Below are 24,816 nucleotides of genomic sequence, written 5' to 3'. Positions count from 1 at the left end.
AGTATTCGCTGTGTATCAGTCATACAAACTTCAATACTATTTGAAAAGGAACACTTAAAACCTTGCCGAACCAAGTTCCATTACATATTACCATAATCAAAGATAAGGGGTGATCCGTCGCATATATATTTATCCACAGAAATTTCAGAGTCAATGTATCTGCGCGATGAGCTTCGAAGACAGCAATTTCAAATCTATCCATAAATGAGCAACTGAAGACTTTTATAATCAATTTTTTACTTCATATATATGTTACAGTTAGAGTCAAAATGTAAAATGAATGGCACAGTATTTAAATTGTATAGTTTGCAGATTTTTGCAGTATGTCAATGATCCGAATTTACAGCATTATAATGAAAAGTTGTCAAAAGTCATGATGTTACATTAAAATGACATAGCGCACATTGCATTCAGCAATTCTGTAAGTTTCTGGGGATGTTGGTTGGCATTATATTTGATCGCATCCAAAACTGAGCAACAGTAGACTTATTCGAATGAATTTTTTTTATAATAATTCCATATTTGTAGTTTGCAAAGTGGAAATACTCAACATACATGTCATTCCATAAGTTTTGTTATCAAAATTTGTGTTTGCATACAGCATTCCCAAGATACGACTTTTCATATCATCAGCAAAATAAGCATCCAAAGACTTTTTGGAAGAAGTTTCAAAATTTATTACTCGACAGACCAGGTGGAAAAAGTATAACAACACTTATATCAACACCAGAAACTGTTTTAAGAATCTGATATATAAAATGTGCGATTGATGATCATAGTCGGAAACCACTTGAATCATGTTACCACAATCAGCATGAAGAAATAGTAGAAAAGTATAGGACACATATTAGGCAACCATTTAATACTATGTATCGATCCGCTGCAAACCGATGGAGTCAAAACAAGGATCGGAAAGAGCAGAGCCAAACTCAATAGGAAGCAAAATGTGGGAATATTCAAAAATACCGATGACACAAGAAATAAATTAGAAAACATTTATTCGATTGGAGTTTCTTACATTATATATATACTAACAGTTCTGTGTGTTCTTGTTTTATTAATTATCAACCATAATATTTCAGATCGCAAAAAGAAAATTTGACGTTATAGGTTGACGAACATTTTTTCTTACAACTTCCAGACCTATTTTGATAAACTGATTTGCCTTATTTATATTATTCACTAACTATGCGAACGTTTGCTACATTTGTCCCACACTTCGTAACGTCAAACCCCGGCCGGTTCGTTACCACACAGCTATCAAAGGGAACTCGTATATATGACCTACATTATTACACATGATATGTAATCACGCAACTGATGATATATTTACACTGGATAATATTCCGCGAACTCTGGTTTAATTGAAAGATTATCTCAGTTGACACTTATTTCCAATCGAACGAAATAATGAAATCTTGAAAAGTTTCGTTGACATATATATGAATCGCGCATTTTTTTATATGTTTTATTTGCACACACAGATCACAGTCTACATTTACGCGGCCGCTTTTATACCGGTTTAGTATACCACAAGTTTTAACAAAATATACATTAACCAATTTTCACTAACCATTTTCATTTATTAATTAGAGTCCGCACACAACAGCACATTGGGGATCATAACCTCACCTGTCAAAATGACGTTCAGTATGAAAACAAGTCTCGGGTGGTTTCGGATGTGCGTATCGATGTATTGATATCTTATAACCTATATTCACAAATGATATAAATGATAAACTTATTTTCAGTCAAACGAATTAATGAAATCTTAAAAAGTTTCGTCGACATGCACCGCGTATTTTTTTATTTTATTCTTTTTCACACACCAGACTACATTTACGCGACTGCTTTTATACCGGTTTAGTTTAGCATTCCACAGGTTTTAGTACTATGCACTTGGTTAGATGACGAAAGTTTTTTTTATATATTCCACACGCATTCCATAATGACAAAACTCCGTTTGTTTATACGATGATCGAAAACTGACACATGGTTTATATATATATATAATATTTACGGAGTCTGAGCGCGGTCGGGGTAAGACTCAAAAGTTAGAAGGCCTAAAATGGCGAACAGGCATTCTGTATAACGCATATATAGATATACAGAATGCCTGTTCGCTATTTTAGGCCTTCTAACACTTGAGCCTCACCCGCGGTCGGCCTAGCAGCTGGAGGAGCCGACATCGTTGAGCCAATCAGAATGCGTAGAGGCAACAACTCTACTACCACTAACTACGTCAAAACGCGTATACGTATACGTCGAACTCGTGATGTGTCAGTAACTTTTGCATAATCTTGAGCCCGTGCAAAGTTTTTTCTCAGCAATTACGCCACCGATCGTGTTGATTTTGGGCGCAATCGAAAGAGAATTTCTTAATTAGCTGAAAGTTCAATTTTCAAAGCCTCAGATGACTCATAACTTCGGTAATTCAAAAAAATCACTTGCCAATTTTACCCCCACCACGGCGAATCGTTTTATTCAGAGAAAGTATACTCGGCAAGAGCCTCGGGCCAGCAGACGACAGGGCTGTCAATGTACTTGTCCCGAGACTCTACCGAGTCTCTTGATGCAACGGATCACCCCTTATCTTTGATTATGGTAATATGTAATGAAACTTGGTTCGGCAAGTTTTTAAGTGTTCCTTTTCAAATTGTCTTGAATTTTGTATGACTGATATACAGCGAATACTTCCAAACTTTGATATTTCTGTGTTGCAGCGTGTGTGCCAATCATTCAAATCATTTACTCCAACCGTATCATGTAATCTAGAAAATTCATCACAAAAGTCTTCCGCTTTTCTAGATACTTCAATTTTCCTTTTTCTACTCCATTGTGAGTTTTCGAATTTCTAAATTAATTTCTGAATTGTCCTGAATAGGTTTTCCTCCAAAACCAATGCAGGTACCTTAAACGTCTTTGAATTCTGTTGCTCTGTTGAATTAAGTTCGCTTAGTTTTTTTTGCTGCTTTGAGTTTTGGCATAATAAATGTTAGAAGTTTTCGGGTACTTTTTTTCAGCAACTATCAAAATGTGGATAATTGGATCTCAGCGGCCACTTGCAAACTTTGGAAATATATTTCATTGGGGGCACGTTTTGGATGAAATGAAATCTCTAGATTCAGAATGCAAAAGCGACATTTAAAGTGGGCAAATCTGTTGGATTTTTCGTGTCTTGAATTTGATCTATTTTTCATTTGAATTTTGAAGAAAAGGGATAAATAAAATCTGTTCTATTAAGGAAATCTTTACATCAGTTCTTTCTTGGTATGAAGACTTGGAAAAAATCGCCAAAGGCCAAGGACAGACAGGTGACGAAATATTTTCAGTACAATTTTGACGAAAAATAGATCTTTTGTCGCGGAAACCAACGTTATAAGCCGAAAATCATATTACAGCCCACGAGACGCATTTCTTCACTCTCTTGGGTTCCTTTTACACAAAACATATTAGAAGATAAGGGGGAAAATCACCAACGTGGAAGAACAAACCAATGCCGAAATATTTCCAGTACAATTTTGACGAAAAATAGGTCCTTTTTCGTGGAAACCGACGTTATAAGCCGAAAATCATATCTCGGCCCCCAACCCGCTTTCTACCATTCTCTTGGGTTCCCAATAAGCATAGCAAATTAGAGTAGAAGAAAAAAAAATAGCCCAACTCCATGGACAGACCTGTGACGGAATATTTTCTGTACAATGTTGACGAGAAATTTTTTGTTATTCGTGGAAACCAACGTTATAGGCCGAAAATCATATCTCGGCCCGCAACACACTTTTCTCCATGCTCTTGGGTTCTAAATAGATGAAACATATTAGACTACAAGGAAAAAAATCGCCAAAGTCCAAAGACAAACCTGTGACGAAATATTTCCAGTACAATTTTAACGAAAAATAGATCTTATTTCGTGGAAACCAACGTTATAAGCCGAAAATCATATTATGGCCCACAACACGCATTTCTTCATGCTCTTGGATTCCCAATAGACAAAACATATTAGAAGACAAGGAGATGAATCACCAAAGTCCAAGACCAAACCAGTGCCGAAATATTTTCAGTACAATTTTGAAGACAAATTGGTCTTTTACGTGGAAACCAACATTATAAACCGAAATTCATTTCACGGGCCTCATCCCGGATGCCTCCATGCTGTTGAGTTCCTAATAGGCATAACATATTAGAGTATAAGGAAAAAAATCGCTAAAGTTCAAGGGCAGACTTGTGACGAAATATTTTCACTACAATTTTTACGAAAAATTGGTCTTTTATGGTTGAAACCAACTTTATAAGCCGAACATCATACCTAGAGAAAATAAGATTGGGAAAAGTACATTGATGGTCCCTTATTTGCTGATAATTTCATGAAAAAGATTATCCCATAAAAAATGTTCGTATGAGAATGGAATCTATATAAATGTACTAAGCAAATAATTCATGGAAATTTATACTAAAATCCTATAACCGTCATAACATAAATGAGGAACTTTTGAGAAAAAAGGCAAGATATCGAACCATAAACTTCCCCTAGGGAAAAAAAGGTTGGGACAAGTACATTGATGGTTTCTTGTTTCTGGATGACATAGAAAAAAGATTTAGTACCAGGAAAAAAATTCTATAAAAATAATAAACGAAAAATTGAAAAGTTCAAAAAAATTCAACAAAAATAAAAAATAATCGAAAAAATTCTGTAAAGAAAAATAAAAAAATTTCAAAAAAATTCATAAATATTGAAGACATTGAAAAATGTACTATCCAAGTTACATGTAGTATAAAAATGTATGATATCAATTGGAGGCCAAGTTTTTATTGATAATTTGGAATATTTATCGAACAAATTGGAAACTTTAATGAAATTCATGATAATTATTTTCAAGAAAAAAGTTAATGAAATAAAAGTCATAACGGAAGTTACGTGCAGTACTAAAATGTATTATATCAATTCGAGGTCAAGTATTTATCAGTTATTCGAAATATAATCTCCGGCGACAAATGAGCGTTGAGAATCCTTGTCGGGCTCACAACGTTTTATCAAAATTACTAAAAAATTAATGGAAATAAAATCATTAAAAATTCACATGAAAGTCATTCGTTACTTCAACAAGGTACACACTTTAAAGAATCGATTCCCCTCCGACTTTCAGGATCCCCTGCTATTATTCACAACATTCAACTTCGATTGGATCGGTACAAATTATGTTCAAATACGTCTTAAACGTACTTGTCCGGCCCATCACTTTTTATTCAAATTGCTCATTCGAAAACAAATCAGGGCTGTTCTATAATGACAAATATAATAAAATGGATAGAAATAAAAATAAGATCTCCAATTAATTTGAACTTGATTGTTCGCAAGTTCGTATAGCAATATCCACTTCTCATTTTCTTCAGTGAACCAATGAAAATGAGAAATAATCAGGCGCATTACTAGAAATTTTCGAACCTACTCAGCCATGCAATGTTTTTTTTCTATAGTCACGTACACATTTTGATAAATATCACTCGTCGAGTACGACACGTGGATTCCTGGAATTTGGAGAAAAATGATTTTGTTGTGAATTATGACTCCATATAATATAAATAGATTAATCAACTTCATCTTTCATTTTCGTTTCATTTTGACAAGAGCGATTCGAAGGAAAATTATTTCCTCGGGAATTACTGATCCTTAATATTGACACATGCATTAACTTCGTTTTTGATTTGTTTTCGAATGAGCAATTTGAATAAAAAGTGATGGGCCGGACAAGTACGTTTAAGACGTATTTGAACATAATTTGTACCGATCCAATCGAAGTTGAATGTTGTGAATAATACCAGGGGATCCTCAAAGTCGGAGGGGGATCGATTCTTTAAAGTGTGTACCTTGTTGAAGTAACGAATGACTTTCATGTGAATTTTTAATGATTTTATTTCCATTAATTTTTTAGTAATTTTGATAAAACGTTGTGAGCCCGACAAGGATTCTCAAGGCTCATTTGTCGCCGGAGATTATAGTTCGAATAACTGATAAATACTTGACCTCGAATTGATATAATACATTTTAGTACTGCACGTAACTTCCGTTATGACTTTTGTTTCATTAACTTTTTTCTTGAAAATAATTATCATGAATTTCATTAAAGTTTCCAATTTGTTCGATAAATATTCCAAATTATCAATAAAAACTTGGCCTCCAATTGATATCATACAGTTTTATACTACATGTAACTTGGATAGTACATTTTTCAATGTCTTCAATATTTATGAATTTTTTTGAAATTTTTTTATTTTTCTTTACAGAATTTTTTTCGATTGTTTTTTATTTTTGTTGAATTTTTTTGAACTTTTCAATTTTTCGTTTATTATTTTTATAGAATTTTTTTCCTGGTTCTAAATCTTTTTTCTATGTCATCCAGAAACAAGCGACCATCAATGTACTTGTCCCAACCTTTTTTTCCCTAGGGTTGAAACATTGCGCAATCATTGAACGGAAGTTTGAGCTATCTTAAATTGATGGCGCACTACACACCATACCAACTTATTGTGCAATATCACTGTGCAATATTATTGACCGTGTGTAGCGGGCCTAACAGACGATAACAGACGGTATACAAGAAAATATTGAGGACTATCAGAAATTCTTTCATCGGCGATTGGTCGAGACGGATAGATTCTCACCGGTGATTTGTTGTGATGGGCATCAAGAGGCCCTTGTATGTATCGGTCTAAACCCATATACAGATGCGTCAACTCCGTAAATGTGTTGGTACTTTTGCATAATCTTGAGCCCGTGCAAAGTTTTTTCTCAGTAATTACGCCACCGATCATGCTGATTTTGGGCGCAATCGAAAGAGAATTTATTAATTGGCTCAAACTTCAATTTTCAAGTTGCGAAATGACTCCTGAGTTTCATTATTCTACAAAATTACTTGTCGATTTTACCCCTCCTACCACGAATCGTTTAATTCAGAGATAATATAGTCTCGGCGAGAGCCTCGGGCCAGCAGACAATAGGGCTATCAATGTACTTGCCCCGAGACTCTTCCGAGTCTCTTGATAATTAATATCTCTTCAATGCGTTGAGCTGCAGATTTCCAAGAGGTCGCGATCGAAAGAAAAAAAAAATACGTCAACTTATAGTATTCTCTGAAGTACTGTAATTATTTATTATTAAAAAAACAAATTTTGAAAATTTTCGAAAACTATTGGAAACGCAATCGCTCCTGTTAAGACTCTCTGGCAGCGACTCGTCATAACATTAAATGTACTTGTCTCAGAGTTGCTGCCGCGACTCTAGATAGAATTTCTGATTCAATTGATTTAGTTGTTAGAATAAGATAAGAAGAATGGGGCATCGTTTTTCAAAATGTTTTCTAGCGCGATATTTTGGTCATTTATTTCTCACGTTTTATTTGAATTCTCTTCCACTTTACAAAAGAATTACAGATTTGTATTTTTTTTCAATGAAATGTTTTTAACAGGATTTGTGAAATTTTTTTCGGATTGTTTCGTTGAAATTATTTACAGTTGTTTTCATAATTTTTTATCATGTAACTTTTTTTACATTTTTTACTTTACAAAAGAATTACAGATTTGTATTTTTCCAATTCGATGTTTTTTCATGATTTGTGATTTTTTTCGAATTATGCTGTTGAAATTATTTACAGTTGGTTTTATAATTTTTTTTATGCAATTTTTTTTAAATCTTATAGGCATAAACAATCAAGAACTTTATTCCGCTGGATTGGTACAGCGAGTGTTGAGACTAATCGCAACTCGCTACTTCTGTCGCCGAGACACGAGGCTTCCATATTCATAGAAATGGGTTATAGCTGGCATCAAGAGGTCTTTGATGTTGTTGTATACAGACACTATAAATCCAAGAATGTGTTAGTAACCTTTGCATAAACTTGAGCACGTGTAAAATTTTTTCTCAGCAATCACGCCACCGATCATGCTGGTTTTGGGCGCAATCGAAAGACAATTTCTTAATTAGTCTCTAGTTTAATTTCAAAAACTTCAGATGAACTTCGTAATTCAAGAAACTGACTTGTCAATTTTAGATCTACCACCGCGACTCGTTTCATTCAGAGAAAATATAGTCTCGGCGAGAGCCTCAGGCCAGCAGACGACAGGGCTGTCAATGTACTTGTCCCGAGACTCTACCGAGTCTCTTGATAGGTTATGATTTTCTTTTTATTCACTAAGTCGTTAGTCTACTAAAAGAACTCCAAGGGATATCTTGCTTGTATGAATAACGTAAAGTTTTGCTTAAGTTCCTGAGTTGCCTCGCGACGATTAATATTCTGAATAACCAATAAATACTGCACGTTAATTAGGTCGTAATTTTTTCGATTCATGTAGTTGTTCTTCTGTTGGAATGAAATTAGAAAGATGAAATATCGATTCGTAAAATGTTTTCAAGCGTAGTTTTTGGGTGTTCTAGGATTGCAATGTTTAAGAGTGGCGTATTTGAATTTTCCTTCACGTTCCAAAACAATTTTCAATGAGGTTTAGAATCTTTGATTACAATTTTTTAATATAATGCGGAAGCGGGCGATCATCTATGTATTGTGAAAATGTTATTTTTCATCGAAAGGGAATCTTTATAATTTTTACCTTTGATATGATAAATCCGATGGAATCTCAAAATAAGGTAGAAAAAATTAATCAATCCCAAGCCCCTTCGCTTGGTCAATCCAAGCTTCTAATTGTATGCACATGCGGGGTTCAGGTTACCCCGGCAACAGAATACTCTGTTTACACTGGAAATGCAATCAATTTCATTGTCAGAATCGGTGAGGAGCGAGATGTGATAACGATGATGAATTTCGTTTATGATACAGTGCTTTAACGAAGTTTAAATACATTCAACGGGAATTTTTTTTTTCAATGTGAACTCCACATAAAATTATATTAGTGAAAAATTACTAGAAGTAATAAACTATCAGAAGTTCCACGTAAACATTCTACACGTTTCCTGAAAATGTAATCTATGTATTTGTTCTCTGATCAGAACATCACGATGGATACTAATTACCGAAACAATATTTCAAAATGGTTATCCTCTCAAGATTCGGGTCCCGTGAAACGGTCCGTGGCTGGACTTCGATTGATAGATTCTATGAATCGTTACGCTAATAACGTGATTTCTACTCTCCAAAACATGGAAAGTTTCACCTTCTACGATGAACAGGTTTGGAAAACGGCACACTTCTTACTGCTTAGAAATTAAGTCAATCATGCTACGTGTTTCATTAAACTCAAAATCTTTCTCATAGGCCCATCGGATGATTTCGTAAATATTCTTACCCCTAGAAAAAAAAAGGTTGGTACAAGTACATTGATGGTCCCTCGTTGCCTGACAATTCCATCCATAAAACAAACTAAAAAAAAATTTTATAAAAAATTGCCAAAAAAATTATTTTATAAAAAAAATACAGAACAATTCGAAAAAAATTTTACAAATCTTGAAAAAACATTATCTTTAAAAAAAAATAACCTGTATCTATTTTTCAAAGTGTCAAAAGAATCAAATAACAATTAAGAAAATAAAAACCGAAAAATCGCGCTTAAAATCATTTTGGAAACCGATTCCTCATTCTTCTTATTTGATTCGAACAGCTAAATCAATTGGAAAAAATTCCATCTAATTTACGTGCAGCATTAAAATTTATGATATCAATTGGTGGACAAGTATTTTATTAGTAACTCCAAATTTTGACATTATTAAATTCTTCTACGAAGCTTTTAAATCCAAAAAAATCACATGAAAGCTAGTCATATGTTACTCTATGGTGGCAGAGACTTATAAGAAAATCAATTCTTCTCAGACTTTCAGGATCCTCTGGTATTATTCACAAAATTCGACGCCGATTGTATCGATACAAATTATGTTTAAATATGTGTTAAAAGTACTTGTCCGGCCCATCACTATTAATTCAATAAAAAATCAATAGACGGATAGAATAAGAAATTCTTCGTAATTGTGTGATGAGAGAGAAAGTAGTTGTTCAACTACTTATAAGGTCTTACGCTCTTATAATTTGAAATTCAAAAATTCACACAAACATTTGCAGAATTCCTTTTCAAAGTGGAAGCTCTGAGTATTCTTTCAAAAATTTCTATTGCTGGAGATTTTTATAACAATTGATGAACTTCCAACTCTAAAAAACAAAAACGTATTTGCGAAGAAAATTTTTTTCCTATCTGTGTAGAATCTAAAGATGGAAAATGATTTTTAATTTTTAGACTTTACGTGGAGGAAAAAATTTTCCTCAAAGCTTCTGTTTCGAAAAGGAATTTTGCAAATGTTTGTGTGAAATTTTAAATTTCAAGGTAAGAGTGTAATATATTATCAGTAGTTGAACATCGAGATGGCACTTAAGCAAATTGTAAAAATCTAAACAACGGCTTGAACCGTTACACAAGAATTTGCAGAATTCCTTTTCAAAACGGAAGCTCTGAGAATTTTTTCAACGAAATATATTGTTAGAGATTTTTATAGTAATTGATGTATTTCCATCTTTCAAAAACAAAAAAAGTAGCTGAGAAATAAAATCTTTTTTCATTGCGTAAGATCATTTTCAATCTTTAGATTCTACGCAGTGGAAAAAAATTTTATTTCTCAGCTATATTTTTGCTTTTGTGAGAACATGAATTATTATAAGTCTCTCCCAATATAATTCTTTGCAAAAATTCTCTTCTTTGAAAAGAAATTTCGCAAAAGTTTGTGTGAAGTTTCAAGTCGCTGTTAGGGTTTTTCCAAATCGCTCAAGTGCCATATCAATGTTCAAATACTATCAATGTATTATACTCTTAACTTGAAATTTAAAACTTCACACAAACATATGCAAGATTCCTTCTCAATGCGGAAGCTTTGAGGGAAATTTTTTTCTTCTGCGTAGAGTCTAAAAATTAAAAATGTTTTCCATCTTTCAACTCTACGCCGAGGGAAAGAACTTTATTTCTCAGCTACTTTTTTGTTTTTGAAAGTTGGTACTTCCATCAATTATAAGAATCTTTGACAATATATTTTTTTGAAAAAATTCTTAGAGCTTCCGCTTTGAAAAGGAATTCTGCCAATGCTTGTGTAAGGGTTCAAGTCATTGTTTGGATTTTTTCAATTCGCTCAAGTGCCATCTCGATGTTCAACTACTGTCAATATATCAAGAGACTCGGTAGAGTCTCGGGACAAGTACATTGACAGCCCTGTCGTCTGCTGGCCTGAGCTCGCCGAGACTATCTTTTCTCTGAATAAAACGACCAGAAAAAAAATTCTACAGAAATAATAAACGAAAATTGAAAAGTTCAAAAAAATTCAACAAAAATAAAAAACAATCGAAAAAAATTCTGTAAAGAAAAATAAAAAATTTTCAAAAAAAATCATAAATATTGAACAAATTGAAAAATGTATTATCCAAGTTACATGCAGTATAAAAATGTACCCCTAGGGAAAAAAAGGTTGGGACAAGTACATTGATGGTCTCTTGTTTCTGGATGGCATAGAAAAAAAATTTAGAACCAGGAAAAAAATTCTATAAAAATAATAAACGAAAAATTGAAAAGTTCAAAAAAATTCAACAAAAATAAAAAACAATCGAAAAAATTCTCTAAAGAAAAATAAAAAAATTTCAAAAAAATTCATAAATATCGAAGACATTGAAAAATGTACTATCCAAGTTACATGTAGTATAAAAATGTATGATATCAATTGGAGGCCAAGTTTTTATTGATAATTTGGAATATTTATCCAACAAATTGAAAACTTTAATGAAATTCATGATAATTATTTTCACGAAAAGAGTTAATGAAAAAAAAGTCATAACGGAAGTTACGTGCAGTACTAAAATGTATTATATCAATTCGAGGTCAAGTATTTATCAGTTATTCGAAATATAATCTCCGGCGACAAATGAGCGTTGAGAATCCTTGTCGGGCTCACAACGTTTTATCAAAATTACTAAAAAATTAATGGAAATAAAATCATTAAAAATTCACATGAAAGTCATTCGTTACTTCAACAAGGTACACACTTTAAAGAATCGATTCCCCTCCGACTTTCAGGATCCCCTGCTATTATTCACAACATTCAACTTTGATTGGATCGGTACAAATTATGTTCAAATACGTCTTAAACGTACTTGTCCGGCCCATCACTTTTTATTCAAATTGCTCATTCGAAAACAAATCAAAAACGAAGTTAATGCATGTGTTAATATTAAGAAACAGTAATTCCCGAGAAAATAATTTTCCTTCGAATCGCTCTTGTCAAAATGAAACGAAAATGAACGATAAAGTTGATTAATCTATTTATATTATATGGTGTCATAATTCACAACAAAATCATTTTTCTCCAAATTCCAGGAATCCACGTGTCGTACTCGACTAGTGATATTTTTCAAAATGTGTACGTGACTATAGAAAAAAAAACATTTCATGGCTGAGTAGGTTCGAAAATATCTAGTAATGTGCCTGGATATTTCTCATTTTCATTGGTTCTTACCGAATGGTATGTGTTCACTGAAGAAAATGAGAAGTGCATATTGCTATACGAACTTGCGAACAATCAAGTTCAAATTACTTGGAGATATTATTTTTATTTCTATCGATTTTATTATATTTGTCATTATAGAGCAGCCCTGATTTGTTTTCGAATGAGCAATTTGAATAAAAAGTGATGGGCCGGACAAGTACGTTTAAGACGTATTTGAACATAATTTGTACCGATCCAATCGAAGTTGAATGTTGTGAATAATAGCAGGGGATCCTGAAAGTCGGAGGGGAATCGATTCTTTAAAGTGTGTACCTTGTTGAAGTAACGAATGACTTTCATGTGAATTTTTAATGATTTTATTTCCATTAATTTTTTAGTAATTTTGATAAAACGTTGTGAGCCCGACAAGGATTCTCAACGCTCATTTGTCGCCGGAGATTATATTTCGAATAACTGATAAATACTTGACCTCGAATTGATATAATTCATTTTAGTACTGCACGTAACTTCCGTTATGACTTTTTTTTCATTAACTCTTTTCGTGAAAATAATTATCATGAATTTCATTAAAGTTTTCAATTTGTTGGATAAATATTCCAAATTATCAATAAAAACTTGGCCTCCAATTGATATCATACATTTTTACTAGGAAAAAAAAGGTTGGGACAAATACATTGATGGTCCCTCGTTTGCTGATAATTCCATCCATAAAAAAAACTTTAAAAATATTTTCTTTTTAAATTGTCAAAAAAATGATTTTATAAAAAAAAATACAGAACAATTCGAAAAAATTTGCACAAATCTTGAAAAAACATTATCTGTAAAAAAAACTAATCTGTATCTATTTTTTAAAGTGTCAAAAGAATCAAATAACAAGTAAAAAAAAAAACCGAAAAATCGCGCTTGAAATCATTTTGGAAACCGATGCCTCATTCTTCTTATTTGATTCGAACAGCTAAATCAATTGAAAAAAATTCCATCTATTTTACGTGCAGCATTAAAATTTGTTATATCAATTCGAGGCCAAGTATTTTCTAATGAATTGAAAAAAGTTACCACTTGAGTTACATGCAGCAGTAAAATTTATGATATCAATCGAAGGACAAGTAATTTATGAGTAACTCCAAATTTCAACATTATGGAATTGTTCCAAGAAGCTTTTAAATCCAAAAAAATCACATGCAAGCTAGTCATTTCTTACTCTATGGTGGCAAAGACTTATAAGAAAATCCATTCTTTTCAGACTTTCAGGAGCTTCTGATATTATTCACAATATTCGACGTCGATTGGATCGATACAAATTATGTTTAAATATGAGTTAAAAGTACTTGTCCGGCCCATCACTTTCCATTAAAATAAAAATCAATCATAAAAAAACGAAATTGTACGGCAGAATCCGGTTAAAAATTTATTGACATGCGATTTATTATTAGTTTAATGTTCTTAATAATAGTATAGGTTAGTTATACCGAATGAAATTCGTTCGCTGGAAAAAGTGAGAAGTAAAAATTGCCGTCATTCCAATACCAACTGGGGAGTTATTTTTGGAAGCTTGAACATATTTAATGTGCAAAATGTTTTTTATTTATCGATGCACAACAACATCCCTTGTATAGTACAGGACAATTCGTTTCCATTCTTATTCAATTAGTGCAATTAAGGGAATATTACTTGAAGATAACTCTCTAAATTCGCTCTGCATGAATATTTGTGCTCGATCAGTTCTAGAGAAGCCCTGATTTTTATTTGAATAAACAATTTTAATGGAAAGTGATGGGCCGGACAAGTACTTTTAACTCATATTTAAACATAATTTGTATCGATCCAATCGACGTCGAATATTGTGAATAATATCAGAAGCTCCTGAAAGTCTGAAAAGAATCGATTTTCTTATAAGTCTTTGCCACCATAGAGTAAGAAATGACTAGCTTGCATGTGATTTTTTTGGATTTAAAAGCTTCTTGGAACAATTCCATAATGTTGAAATTTGGAGTTACTCATAAATTACTTGTCCTTCGATTGATATCATAAATTTTAGTGCTGCATGTAACTCAAGTGGTAACTTTTTTCAATTCATTAGAAAATACTTGGCCTCGAATTGATATAACAAATTTTAATGCTGCACGTAAAATAGATGGAATTTTTTTCAATTGATTTAGCTGTTCGAATCAAATAAGAAGAATGGGGCATCGGTTTCCAAAATGATTTCAAGCGCGATTTTTCGGTTTTTTTTTTTACTTGTTATTTGAATCTTTTGACACTTTAAAAAATAGATACAGATTAGTTTTTTTTACAGATAATGTTTTTTCAAGATTTGTGCAAATTTTTTCGAATTGTTCTGTATTTTTTTTTATAAAATCATTTTTTTGACAATTTAAAAAGAAAATATTTTTAAAGTTTTTTTTATGGATGGAATTATCAGCAAACGAGGGACCATCAATGTATTTGTCCCAACCTTTTTTTTCCTAGGGGAAGTTTATGGTTTGATATCACGTCTTTTTTCTCAAAAGTTCCTTATTTATGTTCAGTTGACTATAGGATTTTAGTTTAAATTTCTATGAATTATTTATGATTTTCGTCTTATAACGTTGGTTTCTACGAAAAAAGACCTAATTTTCCTCCAAATTGTACTGAAAATATTTCGTCACAGGTCTGTCCTTGGACTTTGGCAATTTTTTTCTTCGTACTCTAATATGTTTTGACAATTAGGAACCAAAGAGCACGGTCGAAAGCGGGTTGGAGGCCGGGATATGATTTTCGGCTTATAACGTTGGTTTCCACGAAAAAAGACCTAAATTTCGTCGAAATTGTACTGGAAATATTTCGTCACAGATCTATTCTTGGACTTTGGCGATTTTTCCCCATGTCTTCTAATATCTTTTGTCCATTGGGAACTCAAGAGCATGTAGCAATGCGTGTTGCGGGCTGAGATATGATTTCCGGCTTATAACGTTAGAAAAAAGAAAGGAAAAGAGGAAAACAGATCAAATTCAAGACACAACAAATCCAACAGAATTGGCCATTTTTAAATGTCGCTTTTGCATTCGGAATCTAGACGTTTTCGTGTCATCCAAAACATGCCCCTGATGAAATATATTTCCAAAGTTTGCAAGTGGCCGCTGAGATCCAATTATCTACAGTTTGATAGTTGCAGATAAAAGGCACTCAGAAACATTTACTATGTCAGAACTCAAAGAAGCAAAAAAAACTGAGCGTACTTAATTCAACAGAGCAACGGAAATCAAAGACGTTTAAGGTACCTGCATTGGTTGTGGAGGAAAACAATTTCATTTCAGGATAATTTAGAAATAAATTTAGAAAATCAGAAATTTAGCATGGAATTTAGAAAAAGGAAAATTAAGTTAAATAATAAAGATGAAAACTTTTGTGATGAATTTTTGAAATTACATGTTACGTTGGAGTAAAAAATTAAAATGATTGGCACACATGCTGCGACACAAAAATATCAAAATTTGAAGGTATTCGCTCCATACCGCAGTAATACAAACTTCAATACTATTTGAAAAGAAACACTTTAAAACTTGCTGAATCAAGTTCCATTACATATTACCATAATTAAAGATAGGAAGTGATACTTAGCACATATATTTATCCACAGAAATTTTAAAGTTCGCAGCTATCTGCTGCAATTCAATGTATCTGCGCAATGAGTTTCGAAAACAGCAATTTCAAATCAAATTTCAAAGCATTAATGAGCAACTGAAGACTTTTCTAATGAATTTTTCACTTCATATTTATGTTGCAGTGAGAGTCAAAAAGTAAAATGAATGGCAAAGTATATAAATTTTATAGTTTGCAGATTTTTGCTGTATTTCAATGGTCCAAATCTATATAGTATTATAGTGAAAAGTTGTTCAAAGTCATGATGTTACATTAAAATGACATAGCGCACATAACATTCAGAAATTCTGTAGGTTTCCATGATGTTGGCAGGCATTATACTCAATCGCATCCAAAACTGAGCAACTGTAGACATATCGTAATGAATGTTTTCACCAATAATTCCACATTTGCAGTTTGCGGAATAGGAATACTCAACATACACGTTATTTCATAAGTATTGTTGTCAAAATTTGTGTTTGCCTACCGCATTCCGAAGATTCAACTTTTCATACTATCAGCAAAAAAAACATCCAAAGACTTTTTGGAACAAGTTTCAAAATTTATTACTCGACAGACCAGGTGGAAAAAGTATAACTACACTTATATCAACACCAGAAACTGTTTTGAGAATCTGATATACAAAATGTGCGATTGATGATCATAGTCGGAAACCACTTGAATTACGTTACCACAATCAGCATGAAGAAATATTAGAAAATCATAGGACACATATTAGGAAACCAATTAATACTATGTATCCATCCGCTGCAAACCGATGGAGTCAAAACAAGGATCGGATAGAGCAGAGCCAAACTCAATAGGAAGCAAAATATGGGAATATTCAAAAATAATGATGACACAAGAAATAAATTAGAAAACATTTATTCGATTGGAGTTTCTCACATTATATATACTAACAGTTCTGTGTGTTCTTGTTTTATTAAATATCAACCATAATATGTCAGGTCGCAAATAGAAAATTTGACGTTATAGGTTGACGAACATTTTTTCTTACAACTTCCAGACCTATTTTTGATAAACTGATTTGCCTTATTTATATTATTCTCTAACTATGCGAACGTTTGTTACATTTGTCCCGCACTTCGTAACGTCAAACCCCGGCCGGTTCGTTACCACACAGCTATCAATATACAAAGGGAACTCGTATATATGACCTACATTATTACATATGATATGTTATCACGCAACTGATGATATATTTACACTGGACAATATTCCGCGAACTCTGGTTTAATTGAAAGATTATCTCAGTTGACACTTATTTCCAATCGAACGAAATAATGAAATCTTGAAAAGTTTCGTTGACATATGCATCGCGCATTTTTTTATATTTTTTAGCACACACAGATCATAGTCTACATTTACGCGGCCGCTTTTATACCGGTTTAGTATACCACAAGTTTTAACAAAATAAATATTAACCACTTTTCACTAACCATTTTCATTTATTAATTAGAGTCTGCACAACAGCACTTTGGGGATTATAACCTCACCTGTCAAAATGACGTTCAGTATGAAAACAAGTTTCAGGTGGTTTCGGATGTGCGTATCGATGTATTGATATCATATAACCTATTTACAAAAATGATATAAATGATAAACTTATTTTCAGTCAAACGAATTAATGAAATCTTAAAAAGTTTCGTCGACATGCATTTCATTTTTATTTTATTCTTTTTTACACACGACAGATCACAGACTACATTTACGCGACTGCTTTTATACCGGTTTAGTTTAGCATTCCACAGGTTTTAGTACTATGCACTTCGTTAGATGACGAAAGTTTTTTTTATTTATCCCACACGCATTCCATAATGTCAAAACTCCGTTTGTTTATACGATGATCGAAAACTGGCACATGGTTTATATATATATATATAATATAATATTAACGGAGTCTGAGCGCGGTCGGGGTAAGACTCAAAAGTTAGAAGGCCTAAAATGGCGAACAGGCATTCTGTATAACGCATATATAGATATACAGAATGCCTGTTCGCTATTTTAGGCCTTCTAACACTTGAGCCTCACCCGCGGTCGGCCTAGCAGCTGGAGGAGCCGACATCGTTGAGCCAATCAGAATGCGTAGAGGCAACAACTCTACTACTACTAACTACGTCAAAACGCGTATACGTATACGTCGAACTCGTGATGTGTCAGTAACTTTTGCATAATCTTGAGCCCGTGCAAAGTTTTTTCTCAGCAATTACGCCACCGATCGTGTTGATTTTGGGCGCAATCTAAAGAGAATTTCTTAATTAGCTGAAAGTTCGATTTTCAAAGCCTCAGATGACTCATAACTTCGGTAATTCAAAAAAATCACTTGCCAATTTTACCCCCACCACGGCGAATCGTTTTATTCAGAGAAAGTATACTCGGCGAGAGCCTCGGGCCAGCAGACGACAGGGCTGTCAATGTACTTGTCCCGAGACTCTACCGAGTCTCTTGATACTACATGTAACTTGGATAGTACATTTTTCAATGTCTTCAATATTTATGAATTTTTTTGAAATTTTTTTATTTTTCTTTAGAGAATTTTTTCGATTGTTTTTTATTTTTGTTGAATTTTTTTGAACTTTTCAATTTTTCGTTTATTATTTTTATAGAATTTTTTTCCTGGTTCTAAATTTTTTTTCTATGCCATCCAGAAACAAGAGACCATCAATGTACTTGTCCCAACCTTTTTTTCCCTAGGGGAAGTTTATGGTTTGATATCACGCCTTTTTTCTCAAAAGTTCCTCCTTTATGTTATGATGGTTATAGGATTTTAGTATAAATTTCTATGAATTATTTGCTTAGTACATTTTTATAGATTCCATTCTCATACGAACATTTTTTATGGGATAATCTTTTTCATGAAATTATCAGCAAATAAGGGACCATCAATGTACTTTTCCCAATCTTATTTTCCCTAGGTATGATGTTCGGCTTATAATGTTGGTTTCCACCATAAAAGACCAATTTTTCGTAAAAATTGTAGTGAAAATATTCCGTCACAAGTCTGCCCTTGAACTTTGGCGATTTTTTTCCTTATACTCTAATATGTTATGCCTATTAGAAACTCAACAGCATGGAGGAATCCGGGATGAGGCCCGAGAAATGAATTTCGGTTTATAATGTTGGTTTCCACGTAAAAGACCAATTTTTCTTCAAAATTGTACTGAAAATATTTCGGCACTGGTTTGGTCTTGGACTTTGGTGATTTTTCTCCTTGTCTTCTAAAATGTTTTGTCTATTGGGAATCCAAGAGCATGAAGAAATGCGTGTTATGGGCCATAATATGGTTTTCGGCTTATAACGTTGGTTTCCACGAAATAAGATCTATTTTTCGTTAAAATTGTACTGGAAATATTTCGTCACAGGTCTGTCTTTGGACTTTGGCGATTTTTTTCCTTGTACTCTAATACGTTTCGTCTATTTGGAATCCAAGAGCATGGAGAAAAGTGTGTTGCGGGCCGAGATATGATTTTCGGCCTATAACGTTGTTTTCCACGAACAACAACAAATTTCTCGTCAACATTGTACAGAAAATATTCCGTCACAGGTCTGTCCATGGAGTTGGGCTATTTTTTTTCTTCTACTCTAATTTGCTATGCTTATTGGGAACCCAAGAGAATGGTAGAAAGCGGGTTGGGGGCCGAGATATCATTTTCGGCTTATAACGTTGGTTTCCACGAAAAAGGACCTATTTTTCGTCAAAATTGTACTGGAAATATTTCAGCACGTTGGTTTCCGCGACAAAAGATCTATTTTTCGTCAAAATTGTACTGAAAATATTTCGTCACCTGTCTGTCCTTGGCCTTTGGCGATTTTTTCCAAGTCTTCATACCAAGAAAGAACTGATGTAAAGATTTCCTTAATAGAACAGATTTTATTTATCCCTTTTCTTCAAAATTCAAATGAAAGATAGATCAAATTCAAGACACGAAAAATCCAAAAGATTTGCCCACTTTAAATGTCGCTTTTGTGTTCTGAATCTAGAGATGCCCTCAATGAAATATATTTCCAAAGTTTGCAAGTGGCCGCTGAGGTCCAATTATCCACAGTTTGATAGTTGCTGAAAAAAAGTACCCGAAAACTTCTAACATTTATTATGCCAGAACTCAAAGCAGCAAAAAAAACTAAGCGAACTTAATTCAACAAAGCAACAGAATTCAAAGACGTTTAAGGTACCTGCATTGGTTTTGGAGGAAAACCATTTCAGGACAATTCAAAAATGAATTTAGAAATTCGAAAACTCACAATGGAGTAGAAAAAGGAAAATTGAAGTATCTAGAAAAGCGGAAGACTTTTGTGATGAATTTTATAGATTACATGATACGGTTGTAGTAAATGATTTGAATGATTGGCACACATGCTGCAACACAGAAATATCAAAGTTTGGAAGTATTCGCTGTATATCAGGCATACAAACTTCAATACTATTTGAAAAGGAACACTTAAAAACTTGCCGAACCAAGTTCCCTTACATATTACCATAATCAAAGATAAGGGGTGATCCGTCGCATATATATTTATCCACAGAAATTTCAGAGTTCGCAGGTATCTGCTGCGGTTCAATGTATGTGCGCAATGAGCTTCGAAGACAGCAATTTCAAATCTATCCATAAATGAGCAACTGAAGACTTTTATAATCAATTTTTTACTTCATACAGATGTTACAGTTAGAGTCAAAATGTAAAATGAATGGCACAGTATTTAAATTGTATAGTTTGCAGATTTTTGCAGTATTTTAATGATCCGAATCTACAGCATTATAATGAAAAGTTGTCAAAAGTCATGATGTTACATTAAAATGACATAGCGCACATTGCATTCAGCAATTCTGTAAGTTTCTGGGGATGTTGGTAGGCATCATATTTGATCGCATCCAAAACTGAGCAACAGTAGACTTATCGGAATGAATTTTTTTTATAATAATTCCATATTTGTAGTTTGCAAAGTGGAAATACTCAACATACATGTCATTCTATAAGTTTTGTTATCAAAATTTGTGTTTGCATACCTCATTCCTAAGATACGACTTTTCATATCATTAGCAAAAAAAGCATCCAAAGGCTTTCTGGAAAAGTTTCCAAATTTATCACTCGACAGACCTAATGGGAAAAGAATAACTACACACTATACCAAGACCAGATTTTTTTTTGAAAATCTGATTTACAAAATGTGCAATTCAAGATCATGGTTAGAAACCTCTCGAATCATGTTACCACAATCATCATGAAAGAGTAGAAAATCATAGAACACATATTAGGGAACGAATTAATAATATGAATCGATCCGCTGCAAACTGAGCGGGTGAAAACAAGGATCAGAGAGGGCAGAGCCAAACTGAATATCGAGCAAAATATGGGGATGTTTAAAAATAATGACGACACAAGAAATAAATTAGAAAACATTTATTCAATTAAAGTTTCTAATATCATTCTAACAGTTGCGTGTATTTTTGTTCTATTTATTCGTATATATAACCTATGTACACATGATATATAACCACGCCACTGACAATATATTCGCACTGGACAATATTTCTCGTACTCTGGTTTAATTGAAGGATTATTTCAGTCAACACTTATTTCCAATCGAACGAAATAATGAAATCTTGAAAAGTTTCGTTGACATATATGCATCACGCATTTTTTATATTCTTTTTCATACACACATCACAGATTACATTTACGCGGCCGCTTTAATACCGGTTTAATATATCACAAATAACAAAATAAATAGTAATATGCACTTCTTTGGATAACGAAAATTATTTTTTTATTGATCCCGCACACACTTCGTAATGTCGAAACTTTGTTCATACGATCAAAAACTGACACATGGTTTGTACATATTATATGTATATCGGTCGAATTTATGACTGCTGTTACCAGCTGTGCTGCGCTGTGTGCTACGTTCTGAAGTTGACGTCAGATTTCCAATCATCAACAACTAATTTCAACAACCAATCACAACGTCTAAAAATGGATGTCGTCAGATCCAACGAATCAGAAACTCGAGAGCATCAAAGTGCCTTTGATGGTGTTTATAAATACAGACGCATAAATTCTTGAATGTGTTGGTAACTTTTGCATAATCTTGAGCCCGTGCAAAGTTTTTTCTCAGCAAATACGCTACCGATCAAGCTGATTTAGGGCGGAATCGAAAGAGAATTACTCAATTGGCTTAAACTTCAATTTTCAAGTTGTTAAATGGCTCCTGAGCTTCGTAATTCAATAAAAGCACATGCCAATTTTACCCCCACCACGGCGAATCGTTTTATTCAGAGAAAGTATAGTCTCGGCGAGAGTCTCGGGCCAGCAGACGACAGGGCTGTCAATGTACTTGTCCCGAGACTCTACCGAGTCTCTTGATGATATCAATTTGAGTCCAAGTTTTTATTGATAATTTGGAATATTTATCGAACAAATTGGAAACTTTAATGAAATTCATGATAATTATTTTCACGAAAAAAGTTAATGAAAAAAAAGTCATAACGGAAGTTACGTGCAGTACTAAAATGTATTATATCAATTCGAGGTCAAGTATTTATCAGTTATTCGAAATATAATATCCGGCGACAAATGAGCGTTGAGAATCCTTGTCGGGCTCACAACGTTTCATCAAAATTACTAAAAAATTAATGGAAATAAACTCATTAAAAATTCACATGAAAGTCATTCGTTACTTCAACAAGGTACACACTTTCCCTCCGATTCCCCTCCGACTTTCAGGATCCCCTGGTATTATTCACAACATTCAACTTCGATTGGATCGGTACAAATTATGTTCAAATACGTCTTAAACGTACTTGTCCGGCCCATCACTTTTTATTCAAATTGCTCATTCGAAAACAAATCAAAAACGAAGTTAATGCATGTGTTAATATTAAGGAACAGTAATTCCCGAGAAAACAATTTTCCTTCGAATCGCTCTTGTCAAAATGAAACGAAAATGGAAGATGAAGTTGATTAGTCTATTTATATTATATGGAGTCATAATTCACAACAAAATAATTTTTCTCCAAATTCCAGGAATCCACGTGTCGTACTCGACTAGTGATATTTATCCAAATGTGTACGTGACTATAGAAAAAAAACATTGCATGGCTAAGTAGGTTCGAAAATTTCTAGTAATGTGCCTGATTATTTCTCATTTTCATTGGTTCTTACCGAATGGTATGTGTTGTGACGATTTTTTATTTTGGACGAAAAATAATAAGCAAATAAAAGAGCTGACATGGACGCTCTCCCGTTCGTTTCGCTCGATACTTCAGCCACGCAACAATTCCACAAAGATTTCCGTAGGGCCTTGTTTAAAGAAAAACATTATTTAATTTATTCGTTAATTTTATTATTTCATGTAATTTGGGAGAGTCGAATTTAAAATTGGAGGACAGAACATTTGAACCGTTGGCGTACTTCGAGCAGGGCTCGTACGCAAAATACAATCACGTCACACCAACACACACACAATTACAAGTGACACGAACCATATTCTCGAAAGTTCGAGAAGATCGGAGATTTCAAATTCGCAAGGAGTCATCAACACCGCTACATCGAAAACTCAGGGGAGTCCCGTCTAGAGGGGCGTCAGACCATTTGAGAGTTTGAGGATCTTCGACAGAAATTCGAGATTGACGTCGGAATCAAGAGACTCGGTAGAGTCTCGGGACAAGTACATTGACAGCCCTGTCGTCTGCTGGCCTGAGGCTCTCGCCGAGACTATCTTTTCTCTGAATAAAACGATTCGCGGTGGTGGGGGTAAAACTGGCATGTCATTTTCTAGAATTGCGGAGCTCAAGAGATGTTTTGTTAAGCGAAAATTAGTTTGGAGACTAAATTTCAAAATCTCTTTCGAATGAGCCCGAAACCAACACGATCAGTAGCGTAATTGCTGAGAAAAAACTTTGCACAGGCTCAAGATTATGCAAAAGTTACTAACACATTTAGAAATTTGACATGTCTGTATATAATACCATCAAAGGCCTCATGTCCCTCGGTCTAACTTCGCGGCGGTGTCGCGGACTGACGTCACATGCCGAGAGCTCGAAAATCACCAACCGAAGTTTCACGTCATGTTGACGTTTGGGGTTATGATGTTATGAAGTGCGTGCAGGATAACTAAAAATAATTTTCGTCATCTAACGAAGTGCATATTACTATTTATTTCGTTAAATTTTGTGATATACTAAACTAGTATCGAAGCGGCCGCGTAAATGTACTCTGTGATATGTGTGCGAAAAAGGATATAAAAAATGCGCGATGCATATGTCAACCAAAACTTTTCCAGATTTCATGATTTTGTTCGACTGGAAATAAGCGTTAACTAAAATAATCTTTCAATTAAATCAGAGTGCGAGTAATATTGTCCAGTGTAAATATATCGTCAGTAGGCTAGGTTATATATATGAAGGCGTCAGATTATATATATGAATAAATACAACAAAAACACACAGAACTGTTAGAATGATGTTGTGAACTTTAATTGAATAAATGTTTTCTAATTTATTTCTCATGTTTCCCATATTTTGCTTCATATTCAGTTTGGCTCTGCCCTCTCCGATGCTTGTTTTCACTCCATCGGTTTGCAGCAGATCGATACATATCATTAATTAATTGCCTAATATGTGTCCTATGATTTTCTACTATTTCTTCATGCTGATTGTGGTAACGTGATTCAAGAGGTTTCCATCTATGATCATCAAT

General features: G+C 33.5%; 1 protein-coding gene across 1 annotated transcript in view; it reads left to right on the top strand.

Annotated features, from left to right (window-relative positions):
• The first annotated feature begins 8,811 nt into the window (after positions 1 to 8,811).
• LOC122415295 (uncharacterized) overlaps positions 8,812 to 24,816 on the top strand; it is a 768,161-nt gene continuing 752,156 nt past the window's right edge. The window contains exon 1 of the mRNA XM_043427283.1: positions 8,812 to 9,178. Coding sequence (XP_043283218.1) covers positions 8,978 to 9,178 — 201 coding nt within the window. The 5' untranslated portion in view covers positions 8,812 to 8,977. The remainder of the gene's footprint in view (positions 9,179 to 24,816) is intronic.

Source organism: Venturia canescens, chromosome 8 (genome assembly GCF_019457755.1).
Source record: "Venturia canescens isolate UGA chromosome 8, ASM1945775v1, whole genome shotgun sequence".
Taxonomy (NCBI): Eukaryota; Metazoa; Arthropoda; class Insecta; order Hymenoptera; family Ichneumonidae; genus Venturia; species Venturia canescens.
The sequence above is the reverse complement of the archived record's forward strand: the minus strand, read 5'-3'. Positions and strand labels throughout refer to the sequence as shown.